Source organism: Nylanderia fulva, unplaced genomic scaffold, assembly GCF_048542155.1.
Source record: "Nylanderia fulva isolate GAGA-0341 unplaced genomic scaffold, ASM4854215v1 Scaffold15, whole genome shotgun sequence".
In the NCBI taxonomy this organism is placed as follows: domain Eukaryota; kingdom Metazoa; phylum Arthropoda; class Insecta; order Hymenoptera; family Formicidae; genus Nylanderia; species Nylanderia fulva.
Genome location: NW_028189730.1, coordinates 1,931,051 through 1,942,748, shown reverse-complemented (window position 1 = coordinate 1,942,748; position 11,698 = coordinate 1,931,051). Strand labels below are relative to the sequence as shown.

The 11,698-nt window shown below is 27.3% G+C and overlaps 1 protein-coding gene and 1 pseudogene across 4 annotated transcripts; both read left to right on the top strand.

Annotated features, from left to right (window-relative positions):
• The first annotated feature begins 2,159 nt into the window (after nt 1–2,159).
• LOC114939066 (juvenile hormone acid O-methyltransferase-like) lies at nt 2,160–5,541 on the top strand (annotated as a pseudogene). Its single transcript, XR_014924212.1, has 7 exons — nt 2,160–2,336; nt 2,725–2,801; nt 3,072–3,318; nt 3,435–3,606; nt 3,783–3,915; nt 4,269–4,413; nt 4,552–5,541. The product of XR_014924212.1 is annotated as a juvenile hormone acid O-methyltransferase-like (transcript).
• A 1,191-nt stretch (nt 5,542–6,732) lies between these two features.
• Nucleotides 6,733–9,663, top strand: LOC114939067 (juvenile hormone acid O-methyltransferase-like). 3 transcript variants are annotated; one of them, XM_029313300.2, is made up of 7 exons: nt 6,733–6,903; nt 7,291–7,367; nt 7,664–7,879; nt 8,001–8,172; nt 8,353–8,485; nt 8,838–8,982; nt 9,121–9,663. In XM_029313300.2, the coding sequence occupies exons 3-7, from the start codon at nt 7,693–7,695 to the stop codon at nt 9,348–9,350; spliced, it is 867 nt and encodes a 288-aa protein (XP_029169133.1). In that variant the 5' UTR covers nt 6,733–6,903; nt 7,291–7,367; nt 7,664–7,692; the 3' UTR covers nt 9,351–9,663. The 3 variants fall into 3 exon arrangements, with proteins under 3 accessions (XP_029169133.1, XP_085336600.1, XP_029169132.1); XM_085480474.1 differs by lacking the exon at nt 7,291–7,367; XM_029313299.2 differs by lacking the exon at nt 6,733–6,903 and having other exon boundaries at nt 7,142–7,367.
• The last annotated feature ends 2,035 nt before the right edge of the window (nt 9,664–11,698 follow it).

The following is an 11,698-nucleotide window of genomic DNA, read 5'->3' as shown; positions in this document are numbered from 1 at the left end:
GACACAAAACAATAAATAAATAAACGAGCGACTAACATGACGAAGGTAAATTTCGATTTCCAAACATAATAAAAAGCGAGAATACCTCAAAATAAAGATATAGTCTAATTACCTAAAAATAAAAATAAGGTCGAGGAATGATCAAGAGAAGCGAGACAATGCGCGGCCTCGAGAACAGATAGAATTCGCGTAACACGTTTGTTTCTCGGTGGAGAGTAAAAGTTTGTATCAGGTCTTTTGTGACACGAATAAATGCAGTTAAATACAGTATACTTTGCACCCCAAATTAATATTCCGGATAAAATATCCTCTCCCGATCCGTGATAGTGGCAAAACATAATTAAAGAACAAGAACGCGCCCAAACTATATTAGTCCTATTTAAATTCTATTAGAATTGCTATAATGATATATTATTTTGTAATTAAAAAAAGAAAAAAAGATATAAGATTGATGAAAAATCTTCGAATTAATTCCAATGCAAATGGAATGGTTTGCTTTCGCTTAGAATTAATTCGAAGATTTTTTCTGGGATTAGTATGTATATATATATATATATATATATGTATATATGTATATATACAGGGTAAGCCATTTTTAAAAATACGATCGTATCCGGATCTTGTCTTAACTAGCTGGATCATGCTTAGACTTTGCCCTGATTGGTCGGAGCATGAAAAATAAGACTATCGGATAGTGAATATTTTAAGAAATATATATATTTTGTATTTTTATCAAAATGTAGTAACTTTTGAGCTTTATAACTCAAAAAGTACGCAATGGAAAAACATTTGACTGTAGTGTTTTGGAAAGCTCTCGAGATCAGCTACAAGAATATGTAATAAAAAATAGGGGATGCCATTTAAAAAAATTGAAGTAACCTTCGCGTGACCTTCAACTGAATATCCAAGGTCAAACTAATGGCACCATTTTATAGCCCCTTTGAAACCATACAACACATGTCTGAATAATTTTTCGATATTTCGCTTAGTTTACGAGAAAATTGATCGTATTTAAAATGGCCTACTCTGTATATATATATATATATATATATATATATATATATTAAGATAAATTAAAAGTTAATATCGAGGGGGTAACCACTTAATGTAATCGTGGGACAGTGTCCCCGAAATCATTATGAAATCCTTATGAAATCCTTATGAAATCCCGTGTAATCGTTTGCAATCAGATGTAATTGATAAAGTCAAATGAAATCATGCGGAATCATTAGAAATCATAATGAAATCATATGTAGTCAGCAGAAATCATTTTGAATTTTGGTAATCATTGGAATCATGTGTAATCATTATGAAATCTGTGATGAAATCATGTGTGGCACGAGCACTTTCCGTAGTAAATTGCGATCAAATTCAAGATAAAATGCTATTTATAATTTTATGTGTCACATAAAATCTTAAATGATTACATGTGCAATCACGAAAATGCATTGTGTAATCAGATAAAATCATTACTTTTATGAAATGATTTCATATGTAATGAAAAAAATCCATTTGCAATCAGATGAAATCATTTGTAATCAGATGAAATCATTTATAATCAGATGAAATCGTTTGTAATTAGATGAAATCATGAAATCAAATGAAATTATGTAATCTGTGGGACAACATTTTAGCTAGTGGTTACCCCCTCGGTTAATATACAATAACATGTACGATAACAGTCACACTATAGTTATATTACAATAATGCAACAAGTTATATTGCTGTTATAGCTTTTATATAACATTTAAGAGTTATCTTATATTTACATTATAAAACTGTAAAAATCTATGCGTAAGAAATTACAATATACATTTACGTTACTTGTACCCTATATATTATATTATATTTCGATATATAGTAACAATATGAAGTTACCTTCCCAGTGAGAAATGATAGTCTAATCGACGTCGATTCGTTGTCGAATCGATGTCAAAGTCGAATCAATGTCAAATTGATAACGATTCGACCAATCATTTCTCGCTGCATTATTGAAGCATTGATAACTATTCAATAGTTATCTTACTGAAGCAGTGAATAAAGCAACTAACTGCATAATTCAAACTTTGACCTAGGCTCTTGATCGACAAGACCTGTTACAAGGCACCTTTTCCGATTAAAAAACTTCCTTAATATCGACATTATATAAGTCGAGCAAAAACACGTTCGAGGTATTTGCTTATCAGTAACCTAACTAGATTCACACGCAAATCAAATATATATATACATATATATTGTTGCTATCGCGAGACTAGTTTAAGTAACTTACACTAATAGGTGTAATATTGTTAAAATAAGCCAACCACAAGTGTTCAATTGTTTAAAAAAAAAACCAGGTGCATAAGATTCGACATCTTAAGACAACCCGATCCGACTTTCGACGCCCCGAATCCATATCCTAATTTGGCGCGAACCCTTGTGCGCGACCCGAGGCACACAACACCTCGAATTACATTATCTATCTTTTTATAATATAATTTTTTCTTTAAATTTTTATTTTAAGAAATGTCTCTTTAAAAAGTTTGCGACACTGTTCTACTAACGCAACCATTTTTTTAAATGCTAATATCTTGTATTATTTCTTATTCTGTATACATACATTTTACATACACATACACACACACACACACACACACTTCAGTACACTCATCGTATAAAATGCTCTTTCTTCAAAAACAATGATTTTACATAATATATATCTGCTCTCTATGTAATTTTTCGCAGGAACTATAAGTAGCTCGATAAATTCCTCATTTCATCAACAATTTCACCAGCAACATCTAACAATTCACATATTTCCGGTAATTTGGTTATTTTAAAACTGTGTGTAATTAATTGCTCATTTTTATTTATTCAAAACGTTTATTCCTTACTTTAAACCATCTTAGCTTATTGTATTGAGTGTTGTTTTGTCCATCATTCCGAATATTTTATTGTATTATATTATATGATAAACTGAAAAAAATAGTCCAAAAAAAGAACCAAAATCGTTCTGAATAAGTAAAGATGAATTACACGCAGATTATATTTGCATATATTGAAATTTCGACACACCGACTCTTATATTATAGCTCATTTTCTTCAAGTTTTTATAAATTCTAGTTATATACTTGAACAATTATCATAAAATCATGATGCAAGCAGCGCGATACGCTTTATTTACTAAAGCGAACAAACAAATTATATCACTTATTGTCGACGAGTTTGCCGAGGAACTAAAACATATTACTGGAAAATGTATGGATGTTGGTTGTGGACCTGGAAATACAACAAAAGATATTCTTCTTACGGCTCTTAATCCAAAAGCAACAATGATCGGTAAGAAAAAATAATGTAAAAGATTTTGACAGCTCACGTGCGCACAAAAACAACACATAATGTGAAGAAAATTAATATTAATTAATGTTAAAACTATATATGTATATTATATAAAGGCACAGATATTAATGCAAGTACGACCGAATACGCAAATAAAATGTACGGTGACAAGGAACGACTCAAATTCGAAGTGTTGGATATTCAAACAAAAAATTTGCCGGAGAAATATATTTCGAAATTTGATCATATATTCTCATTTTACACTTTGCAATGGTGCCATGACATTCGGTAAGAAAATTTATTTAATAATGGTAAATTACAATATTATTTTTGTAAGAAAGAATTTTCGTAATATATGATTTTACTAATATATACTTTTGCATAACTATGTGTTTCAAATATTTCTAATAATTTATATATTTTTAAAATTACAATCATTAACATTTATCTTCGTTATTCAACAGCCAGACGTTTGAAAATATGTATTGTATGCTTTGACCTGGCAAAACTATGCTGATATTATATATAGTTCATCATAGTTTTTTTGAAGTTTCGAAAATTATGGCGCAAGATGAGCGATATGCATCGTATATGGGGGTGAATATTATTGCCAATTGAAATATAATATAAGATTATATTGTAGAATAAATTTTTGTGTAACTGTGAAATTTTTATTTTAAAATCCTCCGAATGTATGCTTATATAGATTTGGCTAACATAAGATATGAGATTCAATTTTGTTTTATGTGTACTTGTATTATTCGACATTTCTATAGGTAGCAAAATTTGTCATTTTAATCTCAAATTACGTCAAGATAATTAATTTTGATGCCTGAGTTAATTTTGGATACATCTTTTTTGTATAACAAATATTTTATATGTAATATATAATATATATATTGCACATTTAATTTTTTAACTGCATATATTGTCAATTATCTTTTATATAGGACAAAGCAAAGTATGTTGGGCCACTTCATTATTCAATCCAACCTCGTGAAGAGATAATAGAAATACTTGAAGATATTGGATATCAAGTTAATCATTGCAGTCATCGGATATTGAACTACAAGGATAATGCAGAAACATTTCTATGTAAGTCTTTTCCTTGATATATATACAAGCAAAAATTAAATTCTAGGCTACGTAATTAATATAATGTTTTTATATTTTTTCTCATTTATTTGATTTACAATATTAAATTAATCGTATATATTTTATTCAATTCGATAGCCATGGTCACTTCACAATGTACTTTTAACTTTTTGGACGACATGCCGAATAATCTAAGAGTTGAATTCAAGAATGAATTAGCACGTAAATTTGCGGAAATAAGAGCTAAAGAATACGCAGATATTATTCAAAATAATTTTAAGATACATAACGTAGAGAAGGAGAAAAATGGAGATGATATGCCTATTGGATATACTGCACTGATAATTTATGCACAAAAAGTTTCATAATTGTATGAATGATCTTCATGATTAATACGACAAAAATGGGCAAATTTGTTTCTTTTTCACGTAGTCTCTCGTTATAAAATGCTTGAAAAATATTTACTTGTATTTCTTTTATGGACTAATCAAAAAATTAATATTTGCAAATTTACATTACAAAGTATACAATTGCTATTTGAGATATAGCTACAATATAATATATGTCATATTATTTTATTTAATTATATTATATTAAATTTCATATTTATAAAATAAATTATAATTAATGGATACTGCATTTTATGCACATATTCATTGAAAAATATTCAATTTTATCATATTTTTAAATGACAAGAAATTGTAGATTAATTATTCCTGCTCAATTTCTGCCGCCAATCTGCTATCAGATTGTGTTTGACAGACTAGGTTTCTACCGCCAATTTGCCATTAACTATATTGTGCAAATTTTCTTGGTTTTTGCCGCTAATCTGCTGTCAGATTTTACTTACTATTTATGCTAGCATAATGTCATCAATTGCGGACACAGCAATTAATCTTAGGAATATGCTGTAAAGTCATGATTATTGGCTAACATTTTGCTATCTGGGATATTAACTATATATTTTATACTCTAATAATTTATGTAAAATTCTAATATTTTATGTAAAGTTATATGGAACGTATAGGAAATTAAAAACAAACATTTTCTATATTTCGATCCATTTTATAGCCAATATGTATTTTGTAATATATAAATTTGTAAATAAAAAAATTAATTTGTACTCTCCATTGTTGTTACACAATTTTAAATAACATTACTTATATTTTTATAATATTCAAGCAATGTATTTGTAAATTATTTTTTACTTTTTAGATTTTAGATAATTATTAAACTTATAAATTGCAATTTTTTTTTATATAAAATTATGCACAATTAATATTAATTAAAAATTAAAGATGTCATAATTACAATTAATCAAATGAATATTTATGATTATTTTATAATAAATTTAAATGTTTTATTAAATTCTATTTGTTTCTATATTTGTCCTATTTAAATTCTATTAGAATTGCTATAATAATATATTATTTTGTAATTAAAAAAAGAAAAAAAGATATAAGATTGATGAAAAATCTTCGAATTAATTCCAATGCAAATGGAATGGTTTGCTTTCGCTTAGAATTAATTCGAAGATTTTTTCTGAAATTAGTATGTATATATATATATACAATATATATATATATATATATATATATATATATATATATATACTAATCCCAGAAAAAATCTTCGAATTAATTTTATATATATATATATATATATATATATATATATACAGGGTAAGCCATTTTTAAAAATACGATCGTGTCCGGATCTAGCTGAATCATGCTTGGACTTTGCCCTGATTATGCTACAATGTAATTGTAAAATTCTATTATAATTATATATTTTAATTGTGATAAAAAGAAGAAGTTCTGAATCATTTTTGAAGAAGATAATTTGGAAGATGTAGATGTTTGAAAATCTTTGTATATTATGAATAAAATTATATTTCATTACAGCTAAACTTCTGGTAAATAACTATTTACAGTTTACAAACAATAGAATACGAGGAAGCACATTCAAAAAATCATTTATCGTTCAATTTCAATTTTTTCGCATTTTTTCATATTCCCTGTAAAAAGCGGCAATTTTTAACCTATAAAGGTTTTAGTATATTTAATTTGTGAAATTTTAAGCCATAAATCATTAAGATCCGAGTTGATTGAATCAGTTCCGAGATAAAAACTTAATTTGACTACACTAACACGCGGAACCGAAATTGCCCAAAGTGCAAGCGAAGCAGGACTTTGAATTTCCTTCGTTTGCACCTAGGTTATTGATCGACAAGGCCTGTTACCAGGCACTCCTTCCGATTAAAAAACTTCCTCAATATCGACATTATATAAGTCGAGCAGAAAACGCGTTCGAGGCAGTTGCTTATCAGTAACCTAACTAGATTCACACGCAAATCAAATAAATATATACATATATATTGTTGCCATCGCGAGACTAGTTTAAGTAACTTACACTAATAGGTGTAATATTGTTAAAATAAGCCAACGACAAGTGTTCAATTGAAACAAACGTGTTTAATAAGAAAAGCAGGTGCATAAGATTCGACATCTTAAGACAACCCGATCCGACTTTCGACGCCCCGAATCCATATCCTAATTTGGCGCGAACCCTTGTGCCCGACCCGAGGCACACAACACCTCGAATTACATTATCTATCTTTTTATAATATAATTTTCTCTTTAAATTTTTATTTTAAGAAATGTCTCTTTAAAAAGTTCGCGATACTGTTCTATTAACGCAACTATTTTTTTAAATGCTAATATCTTGTATTATTTCTTATTCTGTATACATACATTTTACATACACATACACACACACACACACACACTTCAGTACACTCATCGTATAAAAATGCTCTTTCTTCAAAAACAATGATTTTACATAATATATATCTGCTCTCTATGTAATTTTTCGCAGGAACTATAAGTAGCTCGATAAATTCCTCATTTCATCAACAATTTCACCAGCAACATCTAACAATTCACATATTTCCGGTAATTTGGTTATTTTAAAACTGTGTGTAATTAATTGCTCATTTTTATTTATTCAAAACGTTTATTCCTTTCTTTAAACCATCTCAGCTTATTGTATTGAGTGTTGTTTTGTCCATCATTCCGAATATTTTAATGTATTATATTATATGATAAGCTAAAAAAAATAGTCCAAAAGAAACCAAAATTGTTCTAAATAAGTAAAGAAGAATTACACGCAGAGTATATTTGCATATATTGAAATTTCGACACACCGACTCTTATTATAGCTCATTTTCTTCAAGTTTTATAAATTCTAGTTATATACTTGAACAATTATCATAAAATCATGATGCAAGCAGCGCAGTACGCTTTATTTACTAAAGCAAAAAAAGAAAGTGTATCACTTATTGTCAACGAGTTTGCCAAAGAACTAAAATATATTACTGGAAAATGTATGGATGTTGGTTGTGGACCTGGAGATATAACGAAGAATATTCTTCTTACGGCTCTTAATCCAAAAGCAACAATAATCGGTAAGAAAAAATAATGAATCGTAAAAGATTTTAACAGCTCACGCGCGCACAAAAACAACACATAATGCAATGAAAATTAATATTAATTAATGTTAAAACTATATATGTATATTATATAAAGGCACAGATATTAATGCAAGTACGATCGAATACGCAAATAAAATGTACGATGACAAGGAACGACTCAAATTCGAAGTGTTGGATATTCAAACGAAAAACTTGCCGGAGAAATATATTTCGAAATTTGATCACATATTCTCATTTCACACTTTGCATTGGTGCCATGACATTCGGTAAGAAAATTTATTTAATAATGTTAAATTATAATATTATTTTTGTAAGAAAGAATTTTTGTAATACACGATTTTACTAATATATACTTTTGCATAATTATGTGTTTCGCAAAATAATTCTAATAAATTTATATATTTTTAAAATCACAATCATTAACATTTATCTTCGTTATTCAACAGCCAGACGTTTGAAAATATGTATTGTATGCTTCGACCTGACAAAACTATGCTGATATTTTATATAGTTCGTCATAGTTTTTTTGAAGTTATGAAAATTATGGCGCAAGATGAGCTATATGCATCGTATATGGGGGTGAATATTATTGCCAATTGAAATATAATATAAGATTATATTGTAGAATAATTTCTGTGTAACTGTGAAATTTTTATTTTAAAATCCTCCGAATGTATGCTTATATAGATTTGGCTAACATAAGATATGAGATTCAATTTTGTTTTATGTGTACTTGTATTATTCGACATTTCTATAGGTAGCAAAATTTGTCATTTTAATCTCAAATTACGTCAAGATAATTAATTTTGATGCCTGAGTTAATTTTGGATACATCTTTTTTGTATAACAAATATTCTATATGTAATATATAATATATATATTGCACATTTAATTTTTTAACTGTATATATTGTCAATTATCTTTTATATAGGACAAAGCAAAGTATGTTGGGTCACTTCATTATTCAATCCAACCTCGTGAAGAGATAATAGAAATGCTTGAAGATATTGGATTTCAAGTTAATCATTGCAGTCATCGGATATTGAACTACAAAGATAATGCAAAAAAGTTTCTATGTAAGTCTTTTTCTTGATATATATACAAGCAAAAATTAAACTCTAGGCTACGTGATTAATATAATGTTTTTATATTTTTTCTCATTTATTTGATTTACAATATTAAATTAATCGTATATATTTTATTCAATTCGATAGCCATGGTCACTTCACAATGTACTTTTAACTTTTTGGACGACATGCCGAATAATCTAAGAGTTGAATTCAAGAATGAATTAGCACGTAAATTTGCGGAAATAAGAGCTAAAGAATACGCAGATATTATTCAAAATAATTTTAAGATACATAACGTAGAGAAGGAGAAAAATGGAGATGATATGCCTATTGGATATACTGCACTGATAATTTATGCACAAAAAGTTTCATAATTGTATGAATGATCTTCATGATTAATACGACAAAAATGGGCAAATTTGTTTCTTTTTCACGTAGTCTCTCGTTATAAAATGCTTGAAAAATATTTACTTGTATTTCTTTTATGGACTAATCAAAAAATTAATATTTGCAAATTTACATTACAAAGTATACAATTGCTATTTGAGATATAGCTACAATATAATATATGTCATATTATTTTATTTAATTATATTATATTAAATTTCATATTTATAAAATAAATTATAATTAATGGATACTGCATTTTATGCACATATTCATTGAAAAATATTCAATTTTATCATATTTTTAAATGACAAGAAATTGTAGATTAATTATTCCTGCTCAATTTCTGCCGCCAATCTGCTATCAGATTGTGTTTGACAGACTAGGTTTCTACCGCCAATTTGCCATTAACTATATTGTGCAAATTTTCTTGGTTTTTGCCGCTAATCTTCTGTCAGATTTTACTTACTACTTATGCTAGCATAATGTCATCAATTGCAGACACACCAATTAATCTTAAAATAGGAATCTGCTGTAAAGTCATGATTATTGGCTAACATTTTGCTATCTGAGATATTGACTATATATTTTATACTCTATAATAATTTATTTAAAATTCTAATATTTTATGTAAAGTTATATGGAACGTATAGGAAATTAAAAACAAACATTTTCTATAGTTCGATCGATTTTATAGCCAATATGTATTTTGTAATATATAAATTTGTAAATAAAAAAATTAATTTGTACTCTCCATTGTTGTTACACAATTTTAAATAACATTACTTATATTTTTATAATATTCAAGCAATGTATTTGTATATTATTTTTTACTCTCTCTCTCTCTCTCTCTCTCTCTCTCTCTCTCTCTCTCTCTCTCTCTCTCTCTCTCTCTCTCTCTCTTTAGATTTTAGATAAATATTAAACTTATAAATTGCAATTTTTTTATATAAAATTATGCACAATTAATATTAATTAAAAATTAAAGATGTCATAATTACAATTAATCAAATAAATATTTATGATTATTTTATAATAAATTTAAATGTTTTATTAAATTCTATTTGTTTCTATATTAGTCCTATTTAAATTCTATTAGAATTGCTATAATAATATATTATTTTGTAATTAAAAAAAGAAAAAAGATATAAGATTGATGAAAAATCTTCGAATTAATTCCAATGCAAATGGAATGGTTTGCTTTCGCTTAGAATTAATTCGAAGATTTTTTCTGGGATTAGTATGTATATATATATACTAATCCCAGAAAAAATCTTCGAATTAATTTTATATATATATATATATATATACAGGGTAAGCCATTTTTAAAAATACGATCGTGTCCGGATCTTGTCTTAACTAGCTGAATCATGCTTGGACTTTGCCCTGATTGGTCGGAGCATGAAAAATAAGACTATCGGATAGTGAATATTTTAAGAAATATTTTGTATTTTTATCAAAATGTAGTAATTTTTGACCTTTATAACTCAAAAAGTACGCAATGGAAAAACATTTGACTGTAGTGTTTTGGAAAGCTCTCGAGATCAGCTACAAGAATATGTAATAAAAAATAGGGGATGCCATTTAAAAAAATTGAAGTGACCTTTGCGTTACCTTCAACTGAATATCCAAGGTCAAATTAATGGCACCATTTTATAGCCCCTTTAAAACCATACAACACATGTCTGAATAATTTTTCGATTTTTCGCTTAGTTTACGAGAAAATTGATCGTATTTTTTAAAATGGTCCACCCTGTATATATATATATATATATATATATATATATATATTATATTAAGATAAATTAAAAGTTAATATACAATAACATGTACGATAACAGTCACACTATAGTTATATTACAATAATGCAACAAGTTATATTGCTGCTTTAGCTTTTATATAACATTTAAGAGTTATCTTATATTTACATTATAAAACTGTAAAAATCCATGCGTAGGAAATTACAATATACATTTACGTTACTTGTACCCTATATATTATATTATATTTCGATATATAGTAACAATATGAAGTTACCTTCCCAGTGAGAAATGATAGTCTAATCGACGTCGATTCGTTGTCGAATCGATGTCAAAGTCAAATCAATGTCAAATTTATAACAATTCGACCAATCATTTCTCGCTGGATTATTGAAGCATTGATAACAATTCAATAGTTATCTTACTGAAGCAGTGGATAAAGCAACTAACTGCATAATTCAAACTTTGACCTATCACATCTTGAAGATAAAGAGTGGGTTCAATCTGACTTTCGAGGATTAATGACTTATATATAAATATCGTTTAGACTTATATAAATATCGGAGCACCAACTT

Coding starts and splice junctions, on each gene's coding strand:
- LOC114939067 (XM_085480474.1), top strand. CDS start 7,693: ATGATGCAAGCAGCGCAGTACGCTTTATTTACTAAAGCAAAAAAAGAA. Junction 7,880..8,000: donor TCCAAAAGCAACAATAATCG/GTAAGAAAAAAT, acceptor TATTATATAAAG/GCACAGATATTAATGCAAGT. Junction 8,173..8,352: donor CATTGGTGCCATGACATTCG/GTAAGAAAATTT, acceptor GTTATTCAACAG/CCAGACGTTTGAAAATATGT.